Source organism: Pectinophora gossypiella, chromosome 7 (genome assembly GCF_024362695.1).
Source record: "Pectinophora gossypiella chromosome 7, ilPecGoss1.1, whole genome shotgun sequence".
In the NCBI taxonomy this organism is placed as follows: Eukaryota; Metazoa; Arthropoda; class Insecta; order Lepidoptera; family Gelechiidae; genus Pectinophora; species Pectinophora gossypiella.
Genome location: NC_065410.1, coordinates 16,845,461 through 16,861,952, shown reverse-complemented (window position 1 = coordinate 16,861,952; position 16,492 = coordinate 16,845,461). Strand labels below are relative to the sequence as shown.

The window sequence follows — 16,492 nt, the reverse complement described above, 5'->3', positions numbered from 1 at the left end:
AGATCGTAGATTATCACGCTCTGTAGATTATAGGTGATTGAAGCCTCCTTTTAAGCGTAGCGCCTGTATAAAAACATGCCAGTGTCTTTACTATTAAAGAGTTTTTACAACGGGAACATTCTCACTTTGGGAACATTTCCCGGGAACGGCACGTCGCTGATGATGTCATTGATAATTCAAATGAGAAGTTTTAATGTACTAACTTTTAAAAATAATTTCTTGATATAAAGTAAACCAATTGCTTTGCGCAATGTGTAATCTATTCTCAAATAACAAAATTGATCAAATTCAATACCTGAAAAGACTGACCAAATATTGAAGTAATGACATTTATAACATCGAAGACTTCTGAGCTGTTAACAATAAGTCTTGACTAACATCTTGTCATTTATAGAAATTGTGTGACTTTTTGAGTTCTAAGAGAAATGGTTGATGATGATGGTTAAGAATTATGTAGACGGACAGGGATTAGGCTGTGTGTGGGTGTGAAAGAAGTAAGCATTCCCCGCTAGTGTAATACGGTTCTTTACATTCTTTGCATCGTCCATACTCGTAACTGTAGTCATGAGCAATATCATGTACCTACTTTAGAACCCTGTCGCACTATCATATTTGACATTTAATGAGACTTACTGTTTAATTTGTCATAAAAGATAATGGGATATGGTTTCAAAGTGTATACATATGTAGGAATGATAGGCTGAATGAAACGTAACGCAAAGTGTGTGAAAGAGAGCGACGAGTGAGCGAGAGAGAAAAGGATTGCAGAATGACAGAGATATGGCGAACGGGTGTTTTTGAATAACGGAAAAGTAAAAACTCATACAACGTTGCAAAATAAACAAAGTTTATTAGAAATAGTAATCGTTTTCTTCATGCCCCATCCCACAATTTTTGGGGGCTCGTCCGGGATGGGCATATAGTTGACGATTACCAAGTTTGAAGAAGATTACCAGGCACGAGACGGAAAAAGGTTATGAAAATTTAAGATGAAAAGAAGATTTACGACGTATTAAAGGTGTTTACTGAGCATTAAAGGTGTTTTGCGAAGTAATAAGAAAATAAAAGAAGAAATAAGACGAAAGATGTTGAAGACGAAAGAAGAAAGAGGTGAATTTACATTTATGAGTACGGGGAATTTGTGTACAATGGCCGATGTTATTCCGAAGTTTAGCGCCGAAGATAAAACCTATTCATCCGCTAAATGGGCGCAGGATATTGAAGATAACGCCGAGATATTCTCATGGACCGCGCAGCAGAAGTTAATTATAGCGCGACGATCATTGGTTGGTACCGCGGAGCTATGGTTGAGGTCCGAAAAACCGTTTAAATCATATGAAGAACTGAAGAATGCGTTACAAAAGGAATTTCCAGACTCCATAGAAAATTGTAAGGAAATGCACGAGATTATGAGTGCACGGAAAAAGCGCAAGAACGAGACATACTATCAGTACATGCTGACTATGAAAGAATTGGGCCGTAGGGCGAAATTCCCGGATTATGTAGCCATTCAGTACATAATTGACGGAATTACCGATCATGAAATGAACAAAGCTATTTTGTACGGTGTAGTTACGTATGGTGCATTGAAAGAGAAGTTAATGTTGTATGAAACTATGAAAGAGAAGATGAAGAAACGTTATGAAGGTGAAGGAAACCAAAGGATGTCTACAAGCATGGATCGATTTGAAAGTAAAAAATCTGTGAAGGGGCAGCATTGTTATAAGTGCGGCGATCAAGATCATGGGGCTATTGCGTGTCCGAAAGGCGTGAAGTGCTTTAAGTGCAATAGTTTCGGCCACATAAGCAGAGATTGCAAGATAAATCACGTGACAAATTCTACGGCTTCGACAAGTCGCCAGGACGGTGGGCGTGAATTCCATAGGCAAGCTTTATACGTGCAGTCGCAAGAGGGCGCTCCGATCGCAAATGAATGGAATGAACGAAGTCACGCGGACACGAATGAAGAAATGTCAACGTCAAATCAGACTTCAAAGGCGGCAACGGTGCTTAGTGTTTTCAAAAGTGGACTTTCGAATAAATCGCTTAAATTATCGCGTATTTGTGAAGAAGAAGTACAATGTTTGATCGATACCGGGAGTGACATTAATCTCATAACGAGTGATACGTATTCTAAGCTCGGACTAAAGTGTTGTGAAGATGAAAAGATGACAATATCAGGTGTTGGTTCTACAAAGGTGTATTCTCATGGCAAGTTGACAACTAGTATGGAAATGGACGGGTATGCTTTTGATGTGGTGTTCCACGTAATACCGGACACTGCTATACCGTATCAGGCCATTTTAGGACAACCTTTTCTGGCTAATACTACAGTTGTGATTGATGCTGGTGATATTAAGATTATGCCACATGATAATAAGTTGACTTTACGGTGTCTACCTGCCCGTGATGAGCAACAGGTTACCGAAGTTCCAGTAGTACCAGAAGTGACTGACAACTACAGGCCTATGAAGATAAAACAGAATCTGGAATGTTGTCAATTGTTTGATAAAAATAACAAGAAAGAATGCATGGACAAAAGTGTACAAGATAAGGTGCTAAAACTAAAAGTACAAGAGGAAGACAATAAGATATTTAACAGGAAGAAAAGACAGAAGTACATAGGAGGACTACGAAAGGTACACGAAGAAAATGAAAGGGCATTTGACAGAAAGAGAAAGAAAATACGGATGTTTGAAGAAGGAGACCTGGTTGGTACTCTGAAAAAGACTATAAACGAAGTGACTATGATCCAGAATGGTGTTATTTGATAGTGTCTTTATTTAGTTAATTTTATTTCAAGGTTCAGGTGTTTAAGTTACTTATTTTGTTTTTTTTCTAGTAGGTATGTTGTAATAAGATGTTAAGGGGTAGTTTAAGATATCATATTATTTCTACAGTGTGTTTAAAGATAGTGTAAGTAGTGATGTTAAGTTTAACAGATAATTATTTCTAAAGTTTGTTCAAAAAGTTATTGATTTTATTATTTCATTTACAACAAAGATGTTTGTCAAGTAGTAGTTATTTGTGTATAAAAGTTGTTATTAAATGTAATATCAGAATGTGTCAGTCTGAGGACAGACTGAGAGCAGGATGGCCGAGTGTAGGAATGATAGGCTGAATGAAACGTAACGCAAAGTGTGTGAAAGAGAGCGACGAGTGAGCGAGAGAGAAAAGGATTGCAGAATGACAGAGATATGGCGAACGGGTGTTTTTGAATAACGGAAAAGTAAAAACTCATACAACGTTGCAAAATAAACAAAGTTTATTAGAAATAGTAATCGTTTTCTTCATGCCCCATCCCACACATATTAGTACTCGTTACCGACTACTCCGAGGTACCCGCACCGAGTCTGAAAATGTATGTCTATATAATAATTATTGCGTTTTTACCTTTTATAAAAACATTTATTATTTGTATGACGTTTCCATATCTTGGGACTATGGAGTCCCGCAGTTTTGGAAGGCGTGCGTGGGGCCGATAGAGGCCCCTTAAGGCAATTCAATCTAAATGTGATGTGACACTATATCCCTGTATGCACTATGGGAGTGCACCCAAAGGCAATCCCCGGCTGGCGTAGGACTATTGCAGATTATGGGAACAATGGGAACTGGGCTATTGGGTTGGGGGTTAGTAGACCGAAATACTGCCCGACCATTGTTAATTATTTATTATTATTATTGTACTTAGAAGGTTGGAATTATTCTCGAGTGTGGAGGGTAATAAGGCCACATCAAAGCAGTATTGTTTGTACTGCGCTAAGTTTTTATATGGGCACATGACTACCCCAACGGGGGCATGAGTATGGAATTTACAAAAACGCGTCTAAAGTGCGACCACCTTACGCCTCAAAGAATCTTATATCGTGGGTGACTTTGCAATCTAACGTACCTGCAATTTTTTGCTAAAATAATTTGTGTCTTATTGGCAAAAGGAGTAAATCAGATTCGTCAAAAATTATGTATCATCGTAACATTCTCGCTGCTCGTTGTGAGGCCCCGGTCTTAGCATCTGTCTGCGTGTAGGTACCTAGTTATGGATGTATTGGGTCTCAAAATTACTGTATTTCCAAAATGACGATCTGCATTTATTATGTAGAGCTACTTATGTCCCGTGTGATGATAATTCCCGCTTGTAGGAGTGTTACATGATTCTGTATTCACTGTACTAAATAGATACTAAGTTGTGGGGTGAAAACAAATACATTGATTAGTGGTAAAACAATTTCAGTATTAATGTTAACAAAAATAAAATAGAAGTTATAATAACAATGAAACAATACAATGATTCCATATTATTTTTAAATAATCTTCACATCCACTAATTTTGTATTTGTAGAACCAAAATGTAGATTTTTTTTAAAATAGTGTACAGCTAATTGTATTCTGAAGTGTAGCGAGTTAAATTTTACATTCAAAATTTGTTTGAGCTACAAATGTATGTGATTAAATAAGAATTAGATTTATTTATTAATTTATACAAACTGTAGTTTTAAGATTTCATACATTATTGAATAAATAATTGAATAGTATAGGCATTTGTTAATTTATTAATACCACACCACAAAAGTGTATTAAAAATGTATATTGTAAAGTTTTACAAAGAATTATGTAATATTTTCTAAAATATTTCTAAGATTTCTGCCCCAAGGCAAACTCTTGGTATATTCTCAACATGGAGTCTGGAGTTCTAGGTTTGAAGTCTTTCAATACATACTCGAAATATTCCATGGTGACTTCAGGGCACCCCAGATCCTTCTCTAAGGCCTTGAGAGCCGCCTCGTGACAGAGTGCCTGTAGCTCCGCCCCCGAGTACCCCTCAGTCCTCGCTGCTAAACTGTGCGAGTTCACATCATCACTTGTACTCATCTTACTGAGCTTCAGTTCCAAAATTCGGAGCCTGCTTTCAAAATCTGGCAACGGAACATAGATCAACCTATCTAGGCGGCCCGGTCTCAGCAGTGCTCTATCCATCTTGTCAGGGCGATTAGTCGCTGCCAGAATAGTGACAGAATTCAATGGCACAACGCCATCCAACTCTGTCAGCAGCTGCGCTAGAACTCGCTCATGCACACCAGCGTCGCCAGATCCTCTTTCTCCGCCGATAGCGTCCATCTCATCAAAGAATATAACAGATGGCGCCACTTGGCGCGCTTTCGTGAACAAATCCCTCACGGCGCGTTCAGACTCGCCCACCCATTTGGAAAATAGTTCTGGACCTTTTATTGACAAGAAATTTAGGCCACTCTCTGTTGCGAGAGCTTTTGCAATCATGGTTTTAGAACACCCCGGGGGACCATACATGAGCACGCCACCGGGGGGCGGGATGCCGAGGCGGCGGAAGCTCTCCGCGTGTTTGAGAGGCCACTCGACGGCCTGACGCAGCTTCAGCTTCAAGTCATCCTGACCTCCAATATCCGTCCACCTCACATTCGGCACCTCTATCAACAACTCCCTCATGGCACTAGGTCTCACTATAGTCAGGGCTGATATCAGATCTTCCTTCTCAATCATATCACTTGACCTCTTGATACTTTTCATGGATGCCTGTGTACATAGATTTACCAAGTCTGCTGCAACATAGCCATGAGCCAAGTCAGAAATAGAATCAATGTCCTGAGAAGAAACTTTACATGGGAGGCATCTCAATAAACTGTTGAGGAGTTCCTTCCTCCTCAGTCTGTCTGGTATGGGCACCTCTATTTCTTTGTCGAGCCTCCCGAACCTTCTCAACATTGGATTTATAGCATCTGGTTTTCTTGTGGTAGCCAACACAAACACTCTATTACTTTCTTCATGTAAGCTGTCTAATAAAGACACAAAAGCAGAGGTGACCCTACTCTCCTGCTCGGAGCTGGCAGGAGCCCTCCTCCTCGGGCATATTATCTCTATTTCTTCAACCAGTATAATGCATGGTTCATTTTCTATAGCTTTAGCAAATAAACCCTTCATAATAGCTTCAGTTTCACCAAAATACTTACTGAATATTGAAGGTCCATTAATTTCAATACTTTGGCAGTTGAGATTGTCTAAAAGGTATTTACATATAGCAGTTTTACCAATCCCAGAAGGCCCATAAAGTAGTAGACCCCTAGTTGGCTGGAAGTTTGACGCCAGGCCTTTGTTGAAAGAAATGTTTATAAAGTTCTTGATTTCTTCTATAATATCATCTACTCCTCCAGGACATATGACTTTCTTTTTCACCTTCTCTGTACCTGCCTTCTCTTCCAAGTTCCATACAGTACTTTCACTTAACATAAACCAGGTTTTATTCATACTATCATCAAGTTTTTCTGATTTTATACTTAAAACTTCTATGACCAGTTTCTTACCAAAGTAATAATAAACTAGTGTGCTGCCCACTGATACAAAATGCTTGTGGAACTGATGTTTGAGTATGTCACATATGTCTTTGTCTGACTTGTGATTCTTGATTCTAATACAGATGTATGATGCTGTCTGGACTTGACCCTGTAGCACCGACACTGTTATCTTCTTGTTGTCACTCATCCACAGTCCAGCCAAGTCTGAAAATTACAAGTGAAATTCTTTAAATACATTTTTAATGGCAATAAGTATTTAAAAATTGATTGTTCTTGAAACATACCTGCAGCAGGTAATATAACAGCCGCGGGCGCTGACGCTTTTGACGGCCACATACGCTTCAAAAGAGTCGGGGCGCCGTCTCTGCATAGTTCCAGTGGGCCTCCGATAACTGCACCGATCAAAGAGCCTGCAGACGGATGCACCAACACCGCATCTCTAGGAGCCCCTTCAGGTGGAAACCCCGCCCTCTCCAGCCAGGAGTGCAGCTTCCCATCCTCCACATACGGACACTTCACTTGGTCCTTCACGCAGTTAAGGTCGACGTGCGTTTTCTTATCATTTGAGGTTATACTACAGCCGCACCGCTCACATTCCACCCACAATGTCTTCTTTGCTTGAGGAGTACTTGGTTTTGGAGGCATATTAAATATTTTAATCACGAAATCATAAACTATCGATAAATATCGATTTTAACTTACTAGACTAGTTAGGTTATGTTATTTTCTTGCATAAATAAACAACTAAACGCAACGCAATGTCATTTGTCACATTATTCTGCACTAGCAAAAACGTAAAATGTTTACTTGAGATAATAATTATTATTATTTTTATCTGATCTTTTAATCTGTTTGAGCAATTTTAAATACTTATTTCTTACTCATTAAATAAATTAAGTCATTGATGTATAAATAATAATAAGGCAGAATAAAAATATTGATTCTGCTTCGACACACAAAATTAAAAACTGTTTCTGTCGATGTCAAAAATGTCAATTTTAGTAAAAAAATTCTGCTGTTTAGTGATTCATTTTCGTTTTATTTCTTTATTTAGAAAACTAACTATAAATGAGTTATATTAAGTTAATTTACTAATAACTAAAATATCGCTGCATTACAGCGGCCTGTTAATAGCATAGTTTAAGTATAGTGTACGTGGAGCATCGCACAAGAAGTAGGATGACTCTCGCGGAGTTTTTCAGTTGTTCTCTGCTGGCGTTTGGGGCTCCGCTGATGATGTTCGCGTTGACGGTGGCCAACGACCCCGTGCGTATCATCATCATGATAGCGGCGGCATTTGGCTGGTTGTTATCATTTCTACTGTCCTCCCTAGTATGGTACGCCGTAGTGCCTTTACGCTCGTACTTAGCGTTTGGAATGGTGTTTGCAATTATATTTCAGGTATGTATCGTAACCAAACCACAACATAATATTGGTTAAACTTATTTTTTTTATACTAAATTAATAAAGTTAGAAATATTGCATTTTTATACACTTCAGCTGAGGTATTTTTATTATTTCAGGAATTATTCCGTTATGGAATGTACTTGCTTCTAAGGAAGACTGAAGCAGGTCTGAAGGAGATATCAGAGAATCATGACATTGGCTCCAACAAGATGGAGATGGCTTATGTCTCAGGACTTGGGTTCGGAATCATGAGTGGAGCGTTTGCCCTTGTTAATGTTTTGGCAGATTCTGTAAGTATCATTTGCATATCATTAGAGAGAGACATATACACAGAGATTAAATGATGCACCAAGGACGATCTTATAAGTTCATTATACAGATGTAAAATCTTTAGCTTATTAATTTCAACCTTACAACATTATTCAAAGAAGAGATATCTAGAATTCCAGCAATATTTTTGTGAAGACGTTTTATTCTATAATGTAATTTTCAACAGGTTGGTCCAGGCACCCTAGGGCTCCACAATGGCACAGAATACTTCTTTGTGACAAGTGCAGCCATGACACTCTGCATGATCCTGCTCAACACTTTCTGGAGTGTAATATTTTTCAACGGATTTGACGAAAAGAACTATCCAAAAATAATTTACGTTATTGCTTCACATTTCTTTGTTTCCGGTCTCAGCTTACTTAATGTCAAAGAGTTGTATGCCGCTACAATCTTACCTTCGTACATAGTATTGGTTGTAACTGGCGTGATTGCGTTCAAATGTGCTGGAGGCTCAAGTAAGAGTTTAATTCAGAGCTTTCAAACAAGGACATAAGGATGACAATCTATTTATTCAAATTAGGCATAATTAAAGTCTGAAGTTTAGTTCTTAGACAACAGTTGTTACTATTTGAAAGATGCTCATAGGGATTTTGTTAGGTTGAATTGCCAATACCAAGAATTTGAAAAAAAATAGCTTTATTTTTGTATGTATTATTTATTACTATTAGATAATCTTAAGTCACTACATTCCCTTAAGTTACTATGCTTACCTAAAACGGACGGATTATAATTTTCTTGACAATTAATTCTTACTTGTATTGTACTCACACAATAATGTTAGCTCATTTATAATGTAAAGCAAAACTTTTTTACAAAATAAAATTATTCATTAAACATACTAAGGTACAACGCTATACTTTTTATTTTATAACCTAACATGTATTCATAGATCTCTATACCCTGACACAAGAGTTGATGAGGTTGGTAATCCACCTCACAACGCACACAATAGAGATGGACCTCTATAATAAACTATTTTATGGTTAAATAGCATTGAAATAATTATGTGTCAGTGTCCTGGTTCTCCTCAGCTAGTTGGGTAAGCAGTGTGTCGACTGTCCACACCGTATCAGCCACATCAGCCTCCACAATTGGAATGTAGGACTTGAGCACCTCTAGGGCTGCGTCAATGCCTTCCACAGAGCCGCTGATGCCACCACTGACCTCTGCCAGAGCACTCACTGTCTCTTTATCTTTTCTATCTGGACTGGAGGAAAAATACTTTCATTTAATTTCATAAACTACCAACTACCACATTAGTAGAAAACTTGGTGGAAGTATGGGTCCTTAGTTCATCTTGAGACTACAAGAGTCTCAAGATTACCCCTATTGTGATATAGTTGTGAGCCTATATTATGTCATTTCATAAACACTATAAAGCTGATATTGAAATAATTATAGATTTTAATGATTATAATAAATATTTTCAAATTATAAAAATAAATTCTAATAATAAAAGGTTTATTTCTACACTTAAAACACAAAACAAAAATTTTCTTAGTACACTAACATGGTGATACAAGTGTATTTTAAGGGAGCTGGTACTTGTAAAAGGATTATAAAATATTATAAATTATAAAAGTATTAATTAAAAAATATTTAGAAAAACTATGATTATTACACATTACATATTATTATTGCACAGAACATAATAATAATTGTAATCTAGATTCGAACAACAACTTGGTGATAAAGATTCTTGGTCCTGAGATATGCTTAAATATTTTTTTTTATTCTGTTACTTACATAGGAGGTGAGGATATTTCTTTTTCCAAGATATCCTGCAGGTCATCTAAGTCCGGTATGGTGGGTATATCGTCGCTCGAATCTGGAGACTTCTTCGGTATTATAAATTCCCTGTAAATAATTAATTTATATAAAAGTTTTCTACCAATATTATTAAATTTCAATTATTACTATTATGTATGAAGTAAGGAATATAAAAATAAATCTTAACATTTAAATAACGTAAGAAAAGATACAATAACCAACTTAAAAACGACTTACTTGGCCTCAATGTGAGTTCCCTCTGCCCAAACGCCGACTTTTTTAGGTTCAGGCATATTAGAATTTAGAGAATCATTCATTGCAAAGATTGAAAGTCTTTTGCTTCCTTTATTAATTTATATTGTGTTTTTCGAAGAAATATATTTCTAATTTCTATGTTGTTTACAATTGCCGGTTTTTGGTTGTCATGGTTACGCATGACAACTAGTGATGCGCTAATTCTGTATCCGCAATGTTTCCGTAAAATAACCGGTTTTAAACTAAATCGAAAACAAAATATCGATTTGTTTCTTTTTTTTCTATTGATTGGTGTAATGGGTATAATGCGCGAGACTGAGTTAGTTTAGGTATATATATGTATTATGTTTCTTTCACAGTCCCTTTAACCTCTTGCGGATAAGCTGTACAGCTACTTGACTATCTGTTTGGATATCGCTCACGGCGCGACGTATTCCTTATTCTATGGCGATGGTAAACGATGACAATAGGTGTAACTAGCTACATTACAACTGAAATTATTAGGAACTAAGACCAAGTATAGAAGTTCTATACAAGGTCTTTGATTAGGAACCTTGCTTTTCGAGATATATCAAAGATTTATCGAAATTAGAAATGGTTTGATCGTAGGTAAATCTAAGAAAATTGTGAAGCGGTCAAGCGTGTATCGAACATAAATCCTTGTTGACCATTTAAGATATGAAGGTACCTATTACCCACCTACTAAGTCTATCAAGCCTATTAACTAGGTATGTAACAGTAGTGGATTGCGATATGCTGATGAATTACAACGAATAGATAGTGTACCTTCACAGAGCTTTCTAACTGGTGAACAATAAATAAGTAGATACTAAATAGCTGTTGTTGTTTGGATAGTTTGGATACTTATAATTTTATAGTAGACACTTCATAGTAAAACCTCATTTTCACATACACGGATGCGCGTATATATTAACGTCAATGTATGGTGTCTTTGTTCTTTTATTTTTATTTATAAAGTAAAACCGAGGAGGGGAGGTAAATCTAGCCGCTGGTGGAGACCGGAGAGTTGCTGTTCTATACGTAGTACAGTCATGAACAATATCATGTACCTAGTTTAGAACCCTGTCGCACTATCATATTTGACATTTAATGACACTTACGGTTTAATTTGTCAAAAAAGTTAATGTGACATGGTACCAAAGTGTATACATATTAATGCTCGTGACCGTACTATACCGTACTATACGCCAATATTCTACGCTTTATACTTAGATTTTGTAGTACACACTTAACTAACTATAGGTAGTAGGTATGTTACATACATACATACATAAACTCACGCCTATTTCCCACCGGGGTAAGCACACACTATGTAATTCCATTTGCTTCGATCCTGACACACTTGTCTTGCTTCCTCCACATAATTTTTTTAGTAGGTATGTTATTTTATTATATAAATTATTGTAAATGTAAGTCTATTTGTTTGCGCGCTACACTGCAGTCTGTAATGTGTATTTAAATCATCTATCGAAGGTTGTCTGGAGATCACTTTTAGCGATAAGGCCTGTTTTGCCCACTTTCAGTTTTTCCTTGTACCTGCTCTGTGTTTGTGTGTGAAATAAAGTGTTTATACATTCATTCATTCAATGACCTATAAGTATGTAGATTTACGTCACAATGCTGGGTAAAGGTTTCCCCCACACATATAATTTTCTGTTTTGAGGCTTCCCCTCAAACTTCATAATTCAACTACGCTGCTCCGTAGCGGATTTAATATACGATCCCGACGACCCGATTACTCTAGCCAAAGAGGCGACGAATCAGCTCGCGACAACAAACACTTCACAACCCCGATACCAACCCCGCTGGCGTGGTCGACGTTTTCCTTCAATCAGCGCTTATCGCTATCGACCCACTAGGGTCGATTAATTCTTTCAAATATTCCTCTCAGATAACGCTCTGAGCCGAGGTTTGTGCCCAACTGGGCATCCTCAGGGCTGTTGACTTAAATTTTGTACCGGGTGAGCGCCCTCAGCGCTCCCCATTTGTCCGGGCAAGTAGTTAATGGCATTTGTGGCAAACTGAAAATAAGAAAAAAAAATGGTGTTTTGTCTTCTTGTAAAGTATATTGCTGCTTGCACGAGAACCGTTCTATTATTGGTAGGTCGCACATACTCCCCGTGTTGCTCTTTGAATATATAGTTTTGACAAACAAATTCTTATAATAATGGAAGTTTTAACGAGAAAAAAATCTTGTAGGTAATACAGGGCTTGTAAGTTTTGATAAACAGGGCACTGGTAATACCGACAAGACAATAATTTCTAATGATCCATAAGTCCTGTCCTTTGAGTTGTGAGTCAAGTCGTGAACGGAGAATGGCCGTAAGCAGTCGACATTTCGCCTACACTGTAGATAATTAAATAAATGTGGCATTAGTCACCATTAGGCCATATTCGACCCACATTAGGCTCGTGCCTGTGCGCATACCTCCTGGAGCGATGGCCTTATCATTCCGCGCATGCGCTCTAAGCCCCGGTTAAGGACATCGCTTTCTTTCTTACGTCAGAACTCGACTAGGGACTAGTGATATAATTTCGTTACGCAAGAGTCGTTGGAATGCAAGCCTTTAAAAACTAGGCTAGTACGATCCAGATTAGTCCAATTCATTTCACTATTTAGCTATTGGAGTCACGTACTGTTTGTATGACTGTACTTGTAGCGTCATAAATTGAGAGGGATTATTTAGGGATTAGACACCTGACAGACACCGACACCACCCAGGGAGCTCGACGACTGCTGAACAGGTCTGGGAGTAAAAAAAACAAAGATCGTGATAAGGTGCTTAATATATCGCATCGTAGAATTTGGTTTGACTAAAATACCCATGGGTGTGTCCAGAAAGCCAGAGAGAATAGGCATTTAGTAGCTAAGCGTGTTCCACCTTAGGCCACATTAAAAAAAAGGCTATATAAAAAAAGTTCAACATAACATAAGGTATCTTCTTCTATCGTGTGGGTTGTGAGGTGGAAGTACCAACCGACCTCATCAACCCTGGCTTCAGGGTTACTATTGAGCCGCCAAAGGCCCCATACATGATTCATGTAACGACTACGTACTTACATCAGTAAGTAGTAACCAGGACTAACGGCTGAACGTGCCTTCCGAAGCACGGGTCGTCTTACTTTCGGACAATCAGGTGATCGGCCTGTTTTTGTTTGACGTGACTTATTGTAGATTTGCCGCAGATGGCATTAACTACTTGGCCGGACAAATGGGGAGCGCTGAAGGCTCTCACCCGGTACAACGTTTAAGACAACAGGCCTGAGGGTGCCCAGTTGGGCGCGAACCTCGGCTCAGGGCGTCGTCTGAGAGGAAAAATATTTGAAAGAATTAATCGACCCTAGTGGGTCGATAGCGATAAGCGCTGAATGAAGGAAATCGTCACCCACGCCGGCGGGGTCGGTATCGGGGACCTGAAGTGTTTGGTGTCGCGAGCTGATTGGCTGCTTCTATGGCATGATCGGCCTGTAATGTCCTAACCAAACTAGGGAGCACAAACACAAAGTGATTTTTGTGATATGTCCTCACCGGGATTCGAATCCGGGACCTCCGGATCATGAGCCCAACGCTCAACCACTGGACTATGGAGGCCGTTACAACATAAGGTATCATCACGACTGTTTCCCTGAAGGGTGTACACACACGGTTACAATATTATAACATCGAAACATAAAATACTTAATTAATTCTTAAATTGTCGATGCTCAAAACGTCGAAACTCAAAATATAGAACGATTATAACATCTAAAATATCAAACCTTGACCACCAAACCAGAAGTTAATTTAGGATAAGAACTCTTTGAATTGAGTCTTAAGTACACAGTATAGATACACCCAACTTCATGTGTAAGTACCTCGGGATGAGGACAGTTGAACAAGAAATTGCCACCACCATAAGGCTACACAGAGACCAAATTACTCATCACCAAAACAAACTGTCCCGGAGTTTAAAAGACAACCCCCACATGAGACGCCTCAAAAGGACACACGCATGGGATAATATCTAAACTATATAAATAATATAGTACCACCTTAATTGGATTGTGTCCTCTAACATGATGGACTAATGTTATGGGCGATAGGCTGATCCCTTATCACCATAAGGTTCATCATATCCAGCTTACGACATCGTACCAACAGTGGCTGCAAGTTGTCTTTGATTACTTGTGGCTCTGCCCACCCCATTAGGGATTACGGGCGTGAGTTTATGTATGTATGTACCACCTTAGTGAAGGCAGGGGCACCTTAATGAGGGAGCCTGTCGACGTACCACTTAAACCAAGTCATAATAACTGTTTATGGTCAGTCGACCGATCGCATGTTTGGGCACAAAAACGAAAAAAAACATACATCCACTCCTCGCCAACTATGTTTCAGTCCCGTGTAATAGGCGAAGAGTGTATTGCCATTAACCGGGCACACATCCTGACAACCACGTGATATCAATTATATACCTATAATCCGAACATGAATTCAAACTCATAAATTCGAATTCAGTTGATGTAAGTATATTTGTACACAGTAAGCAAAAAAAATGTACACAGTAAACAGCAATTTGGAAAATCAGGTACAAATTCAAGGTTAGAGTGCTAGACATTTGCTAGCTGAGTGTGTTCCAACGTAGACTACATCGTCCCTTACTATTTATTTATTTATTATTATTATTAAGGCCTTAAATAACACTGGCATAAATGCAATGTTCTGCAAAATTGCATAAGCAATTTGACTGCAGGATCAGAGTCTCACTAAGACATGGTTAAATTACAAAAATTAAGAAATAGGTAAGTACCTGCTAAATTAAATGTAATAAATATTTTTTTAACTTATTTTTAAACATTCTTGGCTCATTTTTAATGTTCTCAGGCAAACTGTTAATGAGATAAGGTATGCACTTACTTAGGGTCCTATCCTCATAATAATTGTACACTCTCGGAACAACCACTTTGCCTGAGGCCATTGATCTAGTATTATATTTATTACGCTCTTACGTGTGACTTCAAGAAGTCTGATCGTCGTCGTGTTGACATTGAAAATTCATTATTAGTTTACTACTTGACAACAGAGGCGGCCTTAGGGCAGTGCGAGTTGTGCCACCCACCGCACCGGGCGCCGAAATAGTGGATGTGCCAAAATCAACCAAGACTGGTTTACTCTGGCCGCAGACTAACTTCATCGGGTTAGATTGCGGCCACATAAAACTCATACCGGGTTGCCGTAAACAACATTTTTAAAAGATTTCATCATCATCAATTTAAGAGCCACGCTCTTGTCGGTGCAGCATTTTCCATGCTACTTTTTTTAGGGAAAAATAGGGCAGTGGTTTTCCTCTTGCCTTCCGCCCCGCAGTACTCTGTCAAAGAAAAAAATGTAAAAAATAACTGACACTGTTAAAGATTTAAATAGGTAAATTTCGGTGGCCGTAAACTAATAAAAAAAATGTATTTTAAGGGGCTGAGGGGTGCCACTTTGAGGGCTCGCACCACCTAAATATTTTGCCAGGGCTGCCACTGCTTGACAAATACCAATGTCTTACGTGGGAGACCATTTATTACAGACCATTTAACAACACAGTTCTAATTAGTACTTACACAAGAAATTCCATGTTAAGTAATAAAGTCAGTAAGATCTAATATGTTTAAGCTCTTACAGGTCGTTAAAGTCTGCTTGAATTATAGTGGACCTCGGCTATTGTTCAACCTAATGTTTTATGTGGTATGCTTGCAACGAAACAATGTCTTATAAATTAATATTAAGTAACCACAGTTACAGTCGCTTCTGTAAAAAACCGGACCTGTCAAATCGGTAAGCGGTAATCAAGTTAAATAAGCGGACCCTGTGAAAATGGAATAACGCTAAGATGATGATTAAGCAATCACATATTATAATACAACAACATTGCATCACGCCCGTATCGCCGAAGGGGTAGGCGGAGGTGTATAGTTAGTACACTCACTCCTCACCAGCTTTGTTTAAGTTCCATGTGATGTGCACACAAATAGAGAGAAAGAAAAAAATATATATTTCCTTATTGGACGCCACATTAACAACGTAAACTTACTTACTTAAAATACAAAAATAATTAAAAATATATCAATAAATACCTAAAATATACACAACAAAAGGATCTTCCTCAGCCTAAGGCTGCGTATCCATTGACGCGGAGCTGGGCGGAGAGGAGCGGAGATGTAACAGGAATCGACCAATCACCGTGAGGGAGAGAGTGACAGAGCGTCTTCGTTTTTCGCTCCCTCGAACGCTGTGATTGGTCAAATCCGCACATCTCCGTTCTTCTCCGCCCAGATGGGCCGCGGAGATCCGCGTCAGTGGAAACCCGGCCTAATGCCGTGACACGTGCTCAGCACGAACCGCGGCGATGGTATCCTGA

General features: G+C 38.5%; 3 protein-coding genes across 3 annotated transcripts; 1 reads left to right on the top strand and 2 right to left on the bottom strand.

Annotated features, from left to right (window-relative positions):
* Positions 1 to 4,540: 4,540 nt before the first annotated feature.
* LOC126368381 (ATPase family protein 2 homolog) lies at positions 4,541 to 7,055 on the bottom strand. Its single transcript, XM_050012336.1, has 2 exons — positions 6,608 to 7,055; positions 4,541 to 6,527 (listed from the first exon to the last, which is right to left on the bottom strand). Exons 1-2 carry the CDS (start codon positions 6,966 to 6,968, stop codon positions 4,633 to 4,635), a joined length of 2,256 nt encoding a protein of 751 aa, XP_049868293.1. The 5' UTR covers positions 6,969 to 7,055; the 3' UTR covers positions 4,541 to 4,632.
* A 278-nt stretch (positions 7,056 to 7,333) lies between these two features.
* LOC126368489 (gamma-secretase subunit Aph-1) lies at positions 7,334 to 8,904 on the top strand. Its single transcript, XM_050012512.1, has 3 exons — positions 7,334 to 7,724; positions 7,847 to 8,020; positions 8,227 to 8,904. Exons 1-3 carry the CDS (start codon positions 7,503 to 7,505, stop codon positions 8,551 to 8,553), a joined length of 723 nt encoding a protein of 240 aa, XP_049868469.1. The 5' UTR covers positions 7,334 to 7,502; the 3' UTR covers positions 8,554 to 8,904.
* Positions 8,889 to 10,256, bottom strand: LOC126368511 (uncharacterized). The gene is made up of 3 exons (XM_050012539.1): positions 10,068 to 10,256; positions 9,807 to 9,917; positions 8,889 to 9,267 (listed from the first exon to the last, which is right to left on the bottom strand). Exons 1-3 carry the CDS (start codon positions 10,145 to 10,147, stop codon positions 9,063 to 9,065), a joined length of 396 nt encoding a protein of 131 aa, XP_049868496.1. The 5' UTR covers positions 10,148 to 10,256; the 3' UTR covers positions 8,889 to 9,062.
* Positions 10,257 to 16,492: the final 6,236 nt, after the last annotated feature.

Coding starts and splice junctions, on each gene's coding strand:
- LOC126368381 (XM_050012336.1), bottom strand. CDS start 6,968: ATGCCTCCAAAACCAAGTACTCCTCAAGCAAAGAAGACATTGTGGGTG. Junction 6,528..6,607: donor TGTTATATTACCTGCTGCAG/GTATGTTTCAAG, acceptor TGTAATTTTCAG/ACTTGGCTGGACTGTGGATG.
- LOC126368489 (XM_050012512.1), top strand. CDS start 7,503: ATGACTCTCGCGGAGTTTTTCAGTTGTTCTCTGCTGGCGTTTGGGGCT. Junction 7,725..7,846: donor TGTTTGCAATTATATTTCAG/GTATGTATCGTA, acceptor TTATTATTTCAG/GAATTATTCCGTTATGGAAT. Junction 8,021..8,226: donor TTAATGTTTTGGCAGATTCT/GTAAGTATCATT, acceptor AATTTTCAACAG/GTTGGTCCAGGCACCCTAGG.
- LOC126368511 (XM_050012539.1), bottom strand. CDS start 10,147: ATGAATGATTCTCTAAATTCTAATATGCCTGAACCTAAAAAAGTCGGC. Junction 9,918..10,067: donor GGAACTCACATTGAGGCCAA/GTAAGTCGTTTT, acceptor AATTATTTACAG/GGAATTTATAATACCGAAGA. Junction 9,268..9,806: donor GAAATATCCTCACCTCCTAT/GTAAGTAACAGA, acceptor TTTTTCCTCCAG/TCCAGATAGAAAAGATAAAG.